At 37.7% G+C, this 17,382-nt stretch overlaps 1 protein-coding gene across 3 annotated transcripts in view; it reads left to right on the forward strand.

The window, feature by feature from the left end:
- LOC311581387 (E3 SUMO-protein ligase RanBP2) overlaps positions 1-17,382 on the forward strand; it is a 65,842-nt gene that overhangs the window by 11,773 nt on the left and 36,687 nt on the right. For all 3 annotated transcript variants that reach the window (XM_084753558.1, XM_084753556.1, XM_084753557.1), the window contains exons 2-9: positions 2,869-2,936; positions 4,537-4,648; positions 6,106-6,258; positions 8,598-8,828; positions 9,243-9,388; positions 11,246-11,438; positions 14,031-14,118; positions 15,622-15,831. In XM_084753558.1, coding sequence (XP_084609684.1) covers positions 2,875-2,936; positions 4,537-4,648; positions 6,106-6,258; positions 8,598-8,828; positions 9,243-9,388; positions 11,246-11,438; positions 14,031-14,118; positions 15,622-15,831 — 1,195 coding nt within the window. In that variant the 5' untranslated portion in view covers positions 2,869-2,874. The remainder of the gene's footprint in view (positions 1-2,868; positions 2,937-4,536; positions 4,649-6,105; positions 6,259-8,597; positions 8,829-9,242; positions 9,389-11,245; positions 11,439-14,030; positions 14,119-15,621; positions 15,832-17,382) is intronic.

Below are 17,382 nucleotides of genomic sequence, written 5' to 3' on the forward strand. Positions count from 1 at the left end.
CAGATTTATTTTAATGATGTATCTCCTCTACTTGTCCTTTTAGTGAACTTGCAAAAGCACCCTCAGTCACACATACACATTGATTGTATAGTTAATATGCTTTTTGAGTAACTAAAGATAATACCGAATTATAAGTCTGACTTAGCTAAGAATTTAAGGGACTGGAGAGATGGCTTAGAGGTTAAGAGCACTTAATCACTCTTTCAGAGGACCCCAGTTCAGTTCTCAATACCCACATGGTGGCTCATAATTATAATTCAATTTCAGGGGGTATGGCAACCTTTTCTGACCTCTAGCATCAGACATGTATGGGGTGTATATATAGCCTTCATGCAGAGGAAACATTCATACATATAAAATGAATAAGCAAATTGTAAAAAATAGTTTGAAAGTAAACTTGCTACTGTCTTGTCATACTCAATTTTCAAATTTGATCTTGTAAATGTGCTCATTTGTAAAGTTGGGTAGCAGAAAGAGTTATTAATAAATTAAGACTGCAATACAAAAAACCTGGGCATAGTAGCTCATACTTGTAATCCCAGCACTTTGGAGGCTGGCCTAGGAACATCATGTGAGTTCATTTGCAACCTGGGCTACAGTAGCATGTCAGGTCATTTTGTGCTAGAGTTTGAACATGGCTTAAAAACAAAAACAGAAGCCGGGCGTGGTGGCGCACGCCTTTAATCCCAGCACTCGGGAGGCAGAGGCAGGCAGATCAGTCTGAGTTCGAGGCCAGCCTGGTCTACAAAGCAAGTCCAGGACAGCTGAGGCTACACAGAGAAACCCTGTCTCAAAAAAGAAAACAAAACAAAAAAACAAACAAAAAACAAAAAGAGATTCTATTACACAAGAAAATTTTGTTCCTTTCCAAAATATGGAAAAAAAGGATTGGCTGTTTAATGGGTTATTTACTAGGTATTGCTTGAAAATTGATAGTTGGTTAATGGCTTTTTAGAATCAAAGGCTCCAGTGTATACTACTAAGAGCAATAAGTGTTAGATTTCAAAGTAATTTTAGAGGAACTGAAAGAATATAGGCATGAAAAATTTATCACTCCAAGTAAGAATGGCCTTTCTTAGCATATAACCATTAAAGAGTAAACAGAAGAAAAAGGAAAACAAAAAACAAAAAAGCATTTTCATTGTTTAAGAAATCAGTCTTGCTTTAGTGACCCCTCTTCCACATACTAAATTATCAGAGATTAAAGAAATGGAAAAGAAACAAATTGCTGTACAAATGGATATAAACCTTATGGAAAAGAGTGAAATTTTATATGGTTTGAACTCTATGAAATTAATCCCAAGGAGGTCATGACAATGAAGATTTATGTGTACTTCAATATACATTGAGTACCTACTATCTGGGGTTCCATGGTTGTAATCCAGATACCAGGGTCCTACCTAAGTGCGCCCTACAGTTGAAGGAATAGATAAATAAGTACAAAAACAATACAGATAGCCAGGACTTCCAATCACTGCAATTAAAGATATAAGCATAACGTTGTGGTGGTTACATTGGGAGTGTCTTGTCTGAATCAAAAGACACCGGAGACTGGCTGTCTGAAACAGTGCTGAAACGGTATTCTAGGTGTTCTTTGAAGCCTTCAGCTAGGATGTCCTGATAATGGTTTAGGTTCATCAGCTCAGACACCAGCTGTCTCACTTTAGTTCTCAACCCTCCTTTTTGAAGGATGATTGCTAACACAGCTTGTCGGAAGCAGAGTAACTCTAGTAGGTTTCATGAGTATTGAACCAGTTCTATTGGCAACAGCCCAAAGATAGGTAAGTTATCTCTCACCGAAACAGGAGTAACTCAGAAAAAGATTGCCTTTTCTCCCCTTCAAGTCCTTATAAATACTTGAGTATCCAAAGCCATTGGCAACTTTTACTTTCTTATTTCTTTTCATGTATCTGTGTGATTTGCCTGTATGTAAGTCTGTGTACCACTTGCTTGCTTGATGTGTATGGAGGTTTGGAGTTACAGATGGTTGTCAGCTGCCATGTGGGTGCTCCCCTTAGCCGCTCAGCTGTTTATCCACCCCTGGACCATAATCTTGACATCGAGGATATGAAATAGATTCATGTGAAGAATTCAGACTTACTTCAAAGGAAAATGTGGTACATGTTTGTAAATTCCAGTACTTGGGAGGCAAACGTACATGGATCTCTGAGTTTGAGGCTAGCCTGGTCTACAAAGTGAGTCCATGACAGTCAGGGCTACACAGAGAAACCCTGTCTCGACGCCATCCCCTCCCAAAATAGTACATGGACCAGGGAATGTCCAGTACCTTAATGGTTCTGAAATGTTTTCCCAAGAAAGCTTCTTTCTTACACATAGTAGGAAAGGAGTGATTTCTGGTGTATGTCCCTTTCCCCAGAAAAGCTGGTTTCTATGTACTTAGGTGTAGTAAAGCAGTACAAAGCATGCTGGCTAACACATGGCTAAGGTTATCCATAGCTTGTCTGAGTAAAAGTTTTTTTCATTTTGTATGTGTGTGTGTGTGTGTGTGTGTGTGTGTGTGTGTGTGTGTGTTGTAACTTGGGCTGGTTTTGAGCTTAGGATGGCCTTGAACTTGTGATCCTTTTGCTTCTGCCTCCTGAGTGCTTAGGACTACAGGTGTGAACTAGGTTACCTGCCTTAAATTGTAACTTCTGATGTCTGTCTGTTTTAACTATTCTTGAATTTGATTTTTATAATATGAATTATAAAATTTGGAAGCACTAACTTTTAGAACATACATGTATTTTCAGGCAACCTATTTACATTTTATATGAAAAAATAGCAAGGTTGTTAGGCTTTTTTTTTTTTGTCCTTTGAAAAGTACAGTATTTCAAAATGGGAATAATAAAACCACTCATTTTTTTTTAGAAGTCAATGAAAGGATTCTATTTTGCAAAGCTGTACTATGAAGCTAAAGAATATGATCTTGCTAAAAAGTAAGTGCCAAACTGGAAATGTGTTTTTATTTTTAATCTTTGAAATAAGAAAAACTGCTAAAAGACACATTCTACTTAAAGTAAATCCTTGAATAAGAGATTTATTGCTTTTAGATATTTGTTAGACTGAACCTTTAATGAACATTTCTTACTGGATTTATTTTCTGTTTATATCTAGTACAGAAATTATTTGGCTTAAGATACTTTTTCTCAAATTATCCTTGGGTAGAATGAAAGAGATCATTCCTATATGTAAATTCTTCCTGGTTGGATATATGGTGCTTCAGTTTGCTGGAGAGAAGGAATAGCTCAGTAGTTGTTTGCTGTCTTAACACTTACAGCAAGAGACTCGCTGAATCTAATTCCCTACTCAGTGATAGGAAGAGGGGACTGCTGGTGAGAAACGCTGCAACACTGGTTTTACAAGGGCAGTTCTTTAGAGTCACCTTTAGTTACTTATCTCTTTGATGAACTTTATGTATGATTAGGGACTCTGGATCTAATCACTAGCAACCCCTCCCCTCTAAAGGAAAGGGAAACAGATCTGCTATCTGCAGCACTGAGGTTGTTAACTATTGTCCTTTGCTTCCTTAGTTTTGGACTTAGGTCTGTTTCTCTTAAATTATTACTGAACCTAGAGGATAACTGATTTAATATTGTTTGATAAAAGAAATAGAAAAGAGAGGCTGGTGAGATGGTTTAGTGGATAAAGTTGCTCACCACTCACCTGCTGACCTAAGCTGGACCCCTGAGACCCATATGGTAGAAGGAGAAAACCAACTACTGCAAATTGTCCTTTGATTTCCATGTATACTCTACAGTATACACATTCCCACCCAAGCAGAGGATGGAAAAAAAAAAGAGAATTAGTTTTATTTGGTAATTAAGTAACTTTTCTATTCAAATTTAGCTGTGTATGGTACTAAAATATTTTCTTGTTTAAAAGGTAAATATATTCTCTTAGTTTGGGAAATTGGTCTTTAGCATTTTACATATTCTTACTGTAAAAATTTATTGTAGGTTAATCATTTTGCTTATTTTTTATGCGAAACTCTTTAGTGCTTTACTAAATGTGATCACGAAGACAAATAACTTACATGTTCATTTCTTGTAGGTAATGGCATAAAAATCATTTGGCAAATGTATAGCACTTTGTATTAAAATGAGGGACTGGAGTGATGGTTTAGTGGTTAAGAGTGCTCAGTTGCTCTTACAGAGGACATAGTGGCTTATAAATACCTGTAATTCAAGCTCCATAGATACCAGGTACCACTGTGGCACACATACTTATATGCTGGCACTTAAAGTAAATAAATCCTGAATAAATAGTAAAATGAGTAAATATGTTGTTATCACTGTATGATTATTAGATACTTTACAGTGAATATTTTTGGACTCGATGTTAAATAAGTAATGATAGCCAGTAATTGAATTACAATAAAATAATTGGATGGCTGCCTGGTTCAGAATATACTCTTCAGTCAGTACTTAAGTGTAGTTGTAAATGTAATTAATCTGAAGTTTTTTTTAAATTTTAGATTATTTTAATATACACAGTACAATTACATGTTTAATTTATTATTTTTGTATTTTAAAACAGATACATTTCTACATATATTAATGTGCAAGAGAGGGACCCTAAAGCCCACAGATTTTTGGGTCTTCTTTATGAAGTAGAAGAAAATACAGACAAAGCGGTTGAATGTTACAAGGTAATTATGGGCAATTATAGGTAATTATGATACAGCCTATGTGAGGTGGGAGTGATGGCTCAGCAGTTAAGAGCATAGGTTGCTCTTCCAGAGGAGCTGGGTTTCATTCCCAGCAACTACATGGTGGTTCACAATCATTTGTAGTTCAGTTCAAAGGAATATACCATCTTGTGGCCTCTATGGCACACATGTGGTGCACAGATAAACATGCAGGCTGAAAACCCGTATACATTTTTTTATGTATGTAAAAACCTTTGCACAACCTTACAGGTGATATCCATGATAAGTAATAAATAATTCATAGGAATTTTATCAATGTAGTGAAAATAAGCATTAATACTATTAAGACTTAGTTTGAAGTAGGCAGTGGTAGAGTACCCCTTTATATCTGGCCCTTGGGAGGCAGAGGCAGGTGGATCTCTGTAAGTTCGAGGCCAGTTTGGTCTACAAAGTGAGTTCTAAGACAGTGAAAACTAAATAAAGATAAACCCTTTTTTGGAACATATTTAAGGTTTTGAATATTTAAAACATAAAATTTTGCCAGGCATGGTGATGCGCACCTTTAATCCCAGCTCTTGGGAGGCCAGAGGCAGGTGGATCGCCTGGCCAGCCTGGTCTACAAAGTGAGTTCAGGACAGCCGAGGCTACACAGAGAGACCCTGTACTGAAAACCAAAAAAGCAAAAGCAAAAACAAACTCATAAAATTTTAAGTATAGACTGGTGAGATGGCCCAGCTGATGAAGGGACCTGCCACTAAGCCTGACCCTCTGAATTTGATTCCTGCAAACTACAAGGTGCAAAGAGGGAGTTGTCTTATGACCTTGACTGGTGTGCCGTGGTACAGGAGCACCTACACAATTCATTCTTTTAAAATTTTACTAAGCAACACAAAATTTGATATTTTTTTCATAAAAAATGTTTTTGTTTTATTTTGTTTTTGAGGGCATCTTGAATAGTCCTAGAATTGAATTTTCTATGTAGATTAGGCTGGCCTTCAACTCACAGATTGTCCTGCCTCTGCCTCCTGAGTGCTGAGATGAAAGGTATGGGATACCACACCTGCTCCACAAAAAATAATGATGCTTTAACAGCTTTAAAATAACATCGCTTAGGAACAGGAATTTTAGAGGCTGGACAGGTGGCTCCGATTAAGAGTATCTACTACTCTTGTAACTGAGTTTGATTCCTAGCACCACATGGGACAGCCTACACAACTGCCTGTAACTCTAGTTTTAGGGAATCTGACACCCTCTTTAGGCCTCTTTGTATACCTACATTCATGTGTGTGTGTGTGTGTGTGTGTGTGTGTGTGTGTGTGTGTGTGTGCACATACATAAATTTAAGACTTTGAAAAATAGGAAGATAATATTTAATATGGTAAATTTTGATGATTGTATGTATGTACACATGTATGCAATTTAAAATTTTTTTTTTGATATTTTTTTCCTGATACCAGCGTTCAGTGGAATTAAACCCAACACAAAAAGATCTTGTGTTGAAGATTGCAGAATTGCTTTGTAAAAATGATGTGACCGATGGAAGAGCAAAATACTGGGTTGAAAGAGCAGCCAAACTTTTTCCAGGAAGTCCTGCCATTTATAAGCTGAAGGTAAAGCTTCAAACCAATATATAAACAGAGAAAACTAAGATACAATCATTTTTAGTATTTTGAAGTTTAAATACTTCTTAATAGCAAACTTAACAGAGGAGCACACACATGCTTTCTTTTAAAATCTTTAAGGAACATTTCTGAGTGTTGTCTTACTTGGCAGTAGAATTCTTTACAAATGATATCTCTGTTATTCTTCTGGAATAATATTTTAGTGATTTTACAGTTTCATTGTTTGTAACAAGTAGTTGGTATGGTAGATTGTATCATTTTTCTGATCAGTGGAGGTAAGCTGTGTGTGTGTGTGTGTGTGTGTGTGTGTGTGTGTGTGTGTGTGTGTGTGTGTGTGTGTATAAGGTGTAAATGAAGCTCTGTCTGGCATAAAATTTTTTTCTTTGGGATTGGAGAGATGGCTCAGAGGTTAAGAGCACTGGCTGCTCTTCCAAAGGTCCTGAGTTCAATTCCCAGCAACCACGTGGTGGCTCACAACCATCTATAAGAAGATCTGGTCCCCTCTTCTGGCCTGCAGGTTTATATTCAGGCAAAAACAAAACAAAACAAAAGAAAACAACAACAAAAAAACCTGTGTACTTAATAAATAATGAATAAATCTTTAAAAAAATTTTTTTCTTCATTAGTTAATTATCACAGGTCAAAAGCTTAGAACTATTATGACGAAGTGTGTTCTAGCCTGTCATGGTAGTGCATTGCTTTAGTCCCAGCACTTGGGAAGCAGAGGAAGGTATCCAAGTCCAGCCTGGTATAGCATAACAAGTTGAAAGCCATCCAGGGCTATATAATGAGACCTATCTCAGATAACAGAAAAAGCGTTTTTAAAAAATTGAAACGTTTGAGGCTTTCTTTCTTTTATTTTTGTTTGTTTGTTTTGTTTTTTAAGACAAAGCTTCTTTGTTTTACTCCTGGATGGCCTGAAACTTGCTGTGTAGACCAGGCTGGCCTCGGAACTCAGAGGTCCACCTGCTTCTGTCTCCTGAGTTCTGGGATTAAAGGCATGTGCCACAACTGCCCAGCGTGTAGCGTGTGAGGCTTTCAAATAGAAAATAAAAACAGTTTATTCAAAACACTTACTAAATTCATACTTTGTGTGTTTTTTTTGAGGGAAGTCCAGGCTGGCCTCTAGTTCTGGGATTATAAGAGAGCGTTATCATACCCAGCTTTGATTATTATATTTGTTTGTTTGGGTTTTTTGTTTGTTTTAGGATTTATTTATTATTTATATAGTATCTACCTGCATGTGTGCTTGCAGGCCAGAACAGGGCACTAGATCTCATAATTAATGGTTGTGAGCCACCATGTGGTTGCTGGGAATTGAACTCAGGAGCAGTCAATGCTTTTAACCTCTGAGCCATCTCTCCAGCCCCTTGTTTGCTTGCTTTTGAGAGTTCTGCTTATGTATCCTAGACTGGCCCAAACTTATGGTCATCCTGCCTTAGCCTCCAGAATACTATGATTACAGGTAGTACTCATTATTCTTTCCTGACTAAAACTCAGTTCACTAAATAACTCTTGGAGAAAATATTTCATATATAGATATATGCATGCATTGCTACAGATGTATAATATTTAAAGAACTGTATATCTATTTACTTAGTTCTTTTTATGCTATTCTTTTAAATTTGTTTTCCTTAAGAAAGGCTTTCTCTGTGTAGCCCTGGCTGTCCTGGGACTCACTCTGTAGACCAGGCTGGCCTCGAACTCAGATCTGCCTACTACTGCTTCCCAAGTGCTTGAATTAAAAGTATATGCTAATATGCCCAGCGTATACATGTTTCTTTAAAAGTTATAACACTATTTATTTTGAAAGAGATACTATAACGTTCCCTTAAAACAACTTATTTACTTTCATTTAGTTTATCACATATAGTCAAAGGTCAGGGCTGCTTTTTGCAGATAAGCAGCCGAATGTACCGGCAGTGGGTGGCCTTTAATCCCAGCACTTGGGAGGCAGAGGCTGTGAGTTTGAGGCCAGCCTGGTCTACAAAGTAAGTCCAGGACAGTCAAGGCTACACAGAGAAACCCTGTCTCAACCCCCTGCCTCCCCAAAAAAGCCAAATGTAAGTTTTTGGAAATGACTCAGAAGGAGAGAGATTGATGAAGGAGGTTAGGAAATGAAATACAGATTGTTACTGGAAGGTTTAGTGTTTTTGAGGCACATTAAGTTGTTAACACCTGGAAATAACTTTAAAGGAGCTAATAATATATGTAGGGTGGTTCTCACCTTTCTAGAGCTAGTCATCGCGGAAGGCTGTACATGGCCAATGGCTTATTTAAAGTTAGATAAGTATTACTTAACATTTAGTACTTTTTCTCCCAAATAGGAACAGCTTTTAGATTGTAAAGGTGAAGATGGATGGAATAAACTTTTTGACCTGATCCAGTCAGAACTTTATGCAAGACCTGATGATGTTCATGTGAATATCCGACTAGTAGAACTTTATCGTTCAAATAAAAGATTGAAGGATGCTGTGGCGCACTGCCATGAGGCAGAGAGGAACACAGCTTTACGTGCAAGTTTAGAATGGAATTCATGTGTTGTACAGACTCTTAAGGTAGGTAAAAGCTATTTCTCTACAGTGTTTTCCAACATTTAAATTTCTTTCATTGATATAGCACAACAATAAAGTGAAACTTGTGCCAAGCCCAATTTAAATGGATAGTTTGAGAAAATAAATTTAGCGTGTGTGTTTCTTTGTCTGTGTGTATGATATTTTTATAAGTTTAGTGTAAAAATTAATTTTCACACATCTATAATTTGCTCTGTGTATGTGTACACGCATTTGGTTTTTTTTTTTAAGGCTAGTGTAAAATCACTCATTTTTCTCGCTGTTTGAATAAGAATGGGCCAAGGAATTTGTGGTCATACAAACTGACCGTTGTATAATGTATACAATGTATACAGTGTATAATGGTCAGTTCCTCAAAATCTGTTTTATAATTTAATGTGTTTTTCTTAAAAACCATAGGACTATCTGGAGTCTCTGCAGTGTTTGGATTCTGATAAAAGTACGTGGAGAGCAACCAATAAAGACTTGCTTCTAGCTTATGCCAACCTTATGCTTCTTACACTTTCCACCAGAGACGTGCAAGAAAGTAGGGAACTCCTGGAAAGGTATGTTGATGTTGAGAGCGGAATTGTGCACATGAGCACACTTAGCCAAAGGGCAGATTTTCTTTTCTTCAATAATTGGTATAGGTTTCTTTACATCATTAGCATTCCTCTAATTTATCTATAGTTCATATAATAAAAAACTTGGAGGAATATTATCTTTGCTACTATTATGGGAATTTTAAAAAAGATTTATTTATTTATTATTCATACTGTATTCTGCCCAAATGTGTGTCTGCCCACAAGATGAGGGCACCAGATCTCATTGTAGATGATTGTGAGCCACCATGTGGTGCTGGGAATTGAACTCAGGGCCTTTAGAAGAACAGTGCTCTTAACCTCTGAGCCATTTCCAGCCCTATTATGGGAATTTTTATGTCATTATATACAACTTACTTTTAGAGAATTCTCTTTGTAATTTTTAAATTATATTCTTTATGTATGTGGTGTCACATGCTGTGGTGCAGGTGTAGAGGTCAGAAGATAACTTTCAGGAGTTCTGTTCTTTCATTTGTGGGTCCTGGGGAATGAACTCATTAGGGTCGGCTATACATGCCTTTACTGCCCTCTTGGCTGTATTGCCATCCCTAAAATAGTATTACAGCTCGCCTTTTAAACCTTTTAGACCTGCAGCTTAATAGTATGACATGAAAATGAATTTTCTGGCTATCTCATTTTATTTTTAATGTAGTTTTGGGTAAAAACCATGTAAGAAAAGTCTTTATTGTTCAGTGACCCGATTCAGTTTGCTAGTATAAGCATTTAGCATCACTATTACTTCAGAAAACATTGTTTTGATTTAGAAACAAAGTAATTAAAATATAACAATTAATCCAACCTTCCACCAAATTTCGGATTACAAAAACATAATTTGAATTTGTATAAGGACAGGAGCTGATAGGGGTTTATGGGCTACTGCTTGACTTTGAAAGAAGGGATTGGCTGGGCCATGATGTCACATGTCACATGCCTTTAGTCCCATCACTCAAGAGGCAGAGGCAGGCAGATGTCTTTGAGTTTGAAGCCAGCCTGGTTAACAGAGTGAGTTCCAGGATATCCAAGACTACATAGAGAAACCCAGTCTTGAAAAGCCAAGAAAACAAGAAACAAACCCCCTATAGGAAGGGATTGTTGAAAAATACCTAATGCATTGAAACAAATAAGCCCATAACAATAATAACACTGTTTATGAAAAGTAAAGGAGTTTCTTAAACAACAGAGTTATGAGAAACGAGGCATTGTTTTACATTTTTGTAATCTAACATCTTAATTGTGAACAACTAGATTCTCAACTATGTACTTTCATATTTTGAAGTCTTTGAAAAATTCATTTATATTTGTGAGTAAAAGTATAAAGGTCAAAGCTTTAAATAGGTTTAATCTCAGAGAATTCACTTAAGAGGACTTTGAGAACCCATAGAAATCCTCAGGCCTTACTTGCCAGAAAATCTGTTGTTCTGATTTCTTAAGATAAGCTGCTTTAAAATAATTCTTCACACAGTAAAAGGCTTCTAGGTATTGATTGCTAGATTTAAAAATGTTGATTAGAATATAAAATAAAAAATTTATGAGCTGTGTCTTGTCCTCATTTACTATTGGATATTCTCAGTTTATCAATTTTATTTGATTCGTATATTTTTTGTGATTAATATCCTTTTAGGGTTTGTTTTCTTTGTATTGTAGCTGCTAGATGAAAATTCTCATTAGTGTGTGATCTGTGGTTAACCACTAGGGTGCTTCATCTGTGAATAAAAATAAATGGAAAGCGAAATTTAAAATAGGACTTAGTAATTTTGTTTTGAATTAAATAATGAAACTGATTAGTTACAGTATGGTAGGTTTACTCTTTTAATTTTACAGTTTTGATAGTGCTCTTCAGTCTGTCAAATCTTCTGTGGGTGGAAATGATGAGCTGTCAGCTACTTTTCTAGAAACGAAAGGACATTTCTACATGCATGTTGGCTCTCTGCTTTTGAAGATGGGCCAGCATAGTGACATCCAGTGGCGAGCTCTTTCTGAGCTGGCTGCATTGTGCTATCTCATAGCATTTCAGGTAAGCATTTCAGTTTCAGTGCAGTTGTCACTTGAAGACTTTATTGTGTTTCTCATAGAGGTATTTCAGTATACAATTACCTATAACAAGGTGTACATAGAGTTTAGGCTGGTGAGACAGGTGTATTGATGTATTCTTGTGGATAGTCTGTATTGGGCTTAGTTATTTGGATATCATTTTGAAGCCTTTGATATTTATTTTATTATGAATTATTTGTATTTCATGTGCATTAGTGTTTTGCTTACATGTATGTCTGTATGAGGGTGTTGGATCCCTTGGAACTAGAGCTACAGACAGTTGTGAGCAGCTATGTGGGTGCTGAAAATTGAACATGAGTTCTCTGAAAGAGCAGCCAGTGCTTTAACTGCTGAACCATCTCTCCAGCCCCTAAAGATGAAATTGTAAATATGAGTTAAGCTTGACTCAGAGTTATATATGAGCCAGATAACATCCCCTTCTCACTCCCTTTCTACCTCTTTCGTCCCCTTTTCTCTTCATATTTCTCCTTTTCCTCTTCTCCTTTTGCTCCTATCTTCTTTGTCCCATTCCTTTCTCCCCTCCCTCTTCTCCACCTGTTTCTTTTGACAGCTTCTTTTTTTTTCTTTTATTGAAAATATTTTTCTTGTTTTGTTTTTATTGAATGTCTATGATTTACACGTCATTTACCAAAATCCCCCACCTCCCCTCCAGTAAAATAAAACAGACAAAAAATCCTGTCACAGAAGTTGTAACATGTAGTATAGTCTTTTGTCCACATATGTTTACTCTCAAATGTTCATTGCTCCGAGTCATGGGTCTGGTTTGAGGCCTACACCATCATTACCGGATCCTCACTGGGACTGCTGTTGGATATCTCGTTGTTGCTGTGTGTCAAGGAGATTCTTAATCTTTGCCTGCTCTCCTGCTACATGTCATCAGGGCAGGGCCCGCTCTCCCGCTACATGTCATCAGGGCAGGGCCAGTTCACCTGGAAAGTATTTTTCCTACAATACATTCTGATTACAGTTTTCCCTCCCCCTACTCCTCCAAGTTGCTATTTCCCTTTCCATTTTTATCCACACAGTGTCTTTAATAGAAAGCAAAGAGGCATCTAAGGAATAATAGATAAAACAAAACCAAACAAATTGGAATATGAAAAAAACAAACAAAGAGCTAAAGAAAAAGCACAAGAAAGGCATACATGTTTGCATACTTAAGTAGTCTTATAAAAGTCCCAAACTGGAAGCCATAATATATGTGGAAAGGACCTGTAAGGGAGAAAAAAAAGAAACAAACAAACAAAAAAAGCTTTCCTGACTTAACATTATGAGACAAGGAGCTTCCAAAGATGTTCCTATGCCTACAGCTGGGTATTGGGCCTAACTTAAGAGTGGCTTATTCCTCCCGTGAGAGTTCCTGGAAGAAATTTAGTTTTTCATTTGCAAGTGGCAGTCAATAGGAGATAGTTTGTGCCTTAAGGATGGGACGTTTGCCCACCACCCCTTGTGGTGCAGACCTATACAGGCACTGTGCACGTGTCAGTCTCTGAGTTCATATGTGCACCAGCCCTGTTGTAACCTTGATTTCCTTCATCATATCTGGCTCCTACACTCTTTTTGCCACCTCTTCTGCAGAGTTCCCTGAGCTCTGAGGGGAGGGATTTGATAGAGATGTTTCTTTTTCAGGGCTGGGTTTTCCTAGTTCTTTTATCCTCTGCATATTGTCTGGCTGTGAGTCTCTATATTTATTCCATCTGGTGCAGGAGACAGCTTCTCTGATGTTAGTTGAGCCACGTAAGGCTCTATGAATATATCAGAATGTTGTTAGGAGTCATTTTATTAAAACATACCTTTAGCAGAACAGTAACCTATTTTTTAATAGGTCATTGGCCTATTTAATCTCAGGTTCTTGGCCACCCAGGCAGCATCTCATGAAGTGGAGTCAGATCAGTTATTGGTGGGTTACTCCACAAGCTTTCTTCCACCATTGTACAGTGCATCTCCCCCCACCCCCTCCATGAGTTTTACTTTTAGTCCTGGCTGTCCTGGACTTGATTTGTAGACCAGGCAGGTGAATCTCTGAGTTTGAGGCCAGCCTGGTCTACAAAGTGAGTTCCAGGAAAGTCAGAACTACACAGAGAAACCCTGTCTCAAGAAAAACAAAACATCTTTGTCTTTTTGTTTCTGGGGGTGTTTGGGACAGGGTTTTCAGTGATCCACCTGCCTCTGCCTCCCTAGTGCTGGGATTAAAGGCGTGTACCACCATGCCTGTCTGCAATTTTTTTTTTTTTAAATAATAGATTGCATAGGGCCGGGCGTGGTGGCGCTCGTCTTTAATCCCAGCACTCGGGAGGCAGAGGCAGGCGGATTGCTGTGAGTTCGAGGCCAACCTGGTTTACAAAGTGAGTCTAGGACAGCCAAGGCTACACAGAGAAACCCTGTCTCGAAAAACAAACAAACAAATAGATGGCATAAATTTTTTGCTTGGCAGCTGTTTTCCAATCAAGTTTAATCATTAACTGGCCATTATTTTAAAGTAGTATAGAAAGGAACATTTGGCTGTTGGAAATACGGATATCATTGAATTATGTTCTTTCTGTTCTAAAATTGTCAGGTTCCAAGACCAAAGGTTAAATTAATAAAAGGAGAAAATGGACAAAATCTACTGGAAATGATGGCCCATGATCGTCTTAGCCAGTCAGGTAACAATATTTTAATTGATTAAATCTTGAAATGGTAAAAACTTAATTAATGCTTTTTTTGCATATACGTTTACATTATTATACATATATATAATAAACTACATACAGCAAGAAGAATGTAAATGATAAAAGCTTGAAAAATTATTTTTAGTAACATCTGTTTTGTGTGTATGAGTTGTATGTGTACTTGTTCACGCTGTGCAGCACTTAGTTGAGTCTTTGCCGTGTAGGCGCTGGTGTTGAACTCAGCTCTTCAGGTTTGGTGACAAGTACCCTCAACAGCTGAGCCATCTTGCCATCCCAAGATCAAAACTTCTATTAGGTTTCTTAGATTGAAGTCTTTTTAGTGTCCAGAGATAATCTTCCATGATTACTTGTTAATATTTTGCCAAAGGTAGTAGGCATGGCAGGCATTAAAAAACATCTTACCTTTTTGTTTGTTTTAACTGCCTTCCCCCTGGCCTCCAGGAGGCAGGTGCTGAGTTCAGAACCTAGGACCACATACTTGCTATGCAAGTGTGCTACCATTGAGCTAAATCCCCAGTCCCCTTTGCATTCTTTTTCTTTTTCAAGATTTATTTACCTACTTTGCTGGCTTCCCAGTGGAAATAACTTCTCTATGTAGGTGTTAGAGTATCTATCTTGTGGGTGTAAAAATAATTCTGTAGCCACATACCATTTGCTGACTATTTAATACCACTCTTATAAACATTGTTCTGTAGGAACAGAGTCTCTAGTTGCCTAAATGGAATTATAAAATGTTGCGGGGCCGGGTAGGGGGTGGGCTAGTGAGTATATATTTCTCATAGTATGTTTTATTAGGGTCCATTCATGGTGTCAGTACTTAATCCAAGTAGTAGCTTAAAACAAATCCTTACCCCAAATTTCTGCAATAAAATATTTCTATCTGTAGACCTAGAATTAGGTCCTTCTTAAAGCTGTTTAAAAACAGCGAGAATTTGAGAAGCCAGTTTTAGCAAGCAAAATATCAGATCAGAGCATTAGGGCTTGGTCTTAGTGTTGTCAGAGGGCCACTTAAATCCTATACTTTTCTGTCTAAAATGAAAATGTTTAGCATTTTTAAATGTATTTTTTGTCCCCTCCCTCCTTTGTTTTACTTTTTTTGTTTTGTTTGTTTTTTTGTTTTTCGAGACCCTTTTGTTTTCGTGTACCCTTGGCAGTCCTAGACTCACTTTGTAGACCAGGCTGGCCTCGAACTCAGAGATCTGTCTGCCTCTGCCTCCTGAGTGCTGGGATTAAAGGTGTATGCCATCATGCCTGGCTTGTTTTACTTTATGTAGACACAAACTGTGAAGCCTGTATTTTGTTTGCTTTTGATAAAGTACTATTTTTGTTGACCAGCTGTTGTTTGGATGTTAGAAGATGAGGTCTGAGATAAAACATGTTATTTCCTTCTTGGTCATCATAATTAAATGATAAAGAGATGTGAGTAAATAAAACTGGTGTTTCAACGTAAAATAATGGAAATAATTTGTTTTTTAGGACACATGTTGTTAAACTTAAGTCGTGGCAAGCAAGACTTTTTAAAGGAAGTTGTGGAATCTTTCGCTAATAAAAGTGGCCAGTCTGCTCTCTGTGATGCTCTCTTTTCCAGTCAGTCATCGAAGGATAGATCTTTCCTTGGTAATGATGATATTGGAAACCTTGATGGACAAGTACCAGACGCTGATGACTTGGCTAGATATGATGCTGGTAAGTTGCACCTTTCAAAGGAAATGTTCTTCATTATGATCCACTTATATCAGAAAGACCTTAACAGTCTTAAGGTGTGGTGGCGCAGGCCTTTAAACCCAGCACTCAGGAGGCAGAGGCAGATGGATCACTGTGAGTTCGAAGCCAACCTGGTCTACAAAGGGAGCACAGGACAGCCAAGGCTACACAGAGAGACCCTGTCTCAAAAAATAAAAACAACTACAACAACAAAGAATACAGTGCTTTGCCTGCATGTACTCCTGCAAGCAGTCACTGCTCTTAACCTTTGAGCTATCTCTCTAGCTGCAGTCTTAATATTTTATTGTATTATTTTCCATGTCTATTTTGACAAGAGTTGGAAGTTAAAGAGTATGAATGTAGATGACACTTTTTTTTCCTTTGAGATATCTATCTAATCTTTGTTTTGTTTTCTGAGACAGAGTTTCTGTGTGTAGCCTCGGCTGTCCTGGCTTTGCTTTGTAGACCGGGCTGGCTTTGAGCTCAGAGAGACTCATCTGCATCTGCCTCCTTAGTGGTCAAAGAAAAGGTGTATGCCACCATTCCCCGCCCTATTTGTGGCCGCCCTCTAACTCAGAGATCTGCCTGCCTCTGCTTCCTGAATGCTGGGATTATGAGTGTGTGCTGTCACTGCCTGATGAAATAGTAATATGTAGTATGTATGTCTTAACTTCTTTTGTGAATTTTCTATCCTGTAGTATGTATACATCTGTGTATATATATCATTTGCTTGGTACTTTATATTTAGCATTCAATTTATTTACTTTTTGCTGCTGTTCTGTTAATATAATACTGAGAATTTTAGACAGGATCTTTTTGTTTTGTTTTGAGGAAGAGTCTGTCTCACTTGTAGCCTTGCCTGCCTAGAATTAGCCATGTAGACAATAATGGCCTCGGACTCAGCAATCTACTTGCCTCTGCCTTTTAAGTATTGGAATTAAAGGCATATTCTACCATGGCTGGCCTCATTTAACCAAGTTTTCTTCTTTCTCTTTGCCCTTGTTCTTTTCTATTTGGTGAGATTTGGTTTTATATTCTAGGATTTTTTTTTTTAAAGATTAATTATTACATATACAGTGCTCTGTCTGCTTGTACCCCGACAGGCCAGAAGAGGGCATCAGATCACACTACAGAGGGTTGTGAGCCACCATGTGGTTGCTAGTAATTGAACCCAGGACCTCTGGAAGAGGTCTTAACCACTGGGCCATCTATCCAGCCCTATTCTTGTGTGTGTGTGTGTGTGTGTGTGTGTGAGAGAGAGAGAGAGAGAGAGAGAGGGGGGGGGGGGGTGGGTGGGCAGGGGAGAGAGATCTTTGTTTAGCTTTAGCCTGGTGACAAGCACCTTGCTGGACTGAGTGCTCATTTGGATAGGTGTGCTATTAGCCTTTTCTTGCTGTACCCATTCAGTGTAGATGACTTATTTCTTCTTGTAAACCTGGGTCACTTTGCCAGTCAGCTGATCTATTTTTAGTGTTCTCGTACAACTTGAACTACTTCATCCTTTCAGATGGGTAGTGATGATGACAAAACAGA

This window comes from Acomys minous (assembly GCF_964271855.1).
Source record: "Acomys minous genome assembly, chromosome: 13".
NCBI classification, from domain to species: domain Eukaryota; kingdom Metazoa; phylum Chordata; class Mammalia; order Rodentia; family Muridae; genus Acomys; species Acomys minous.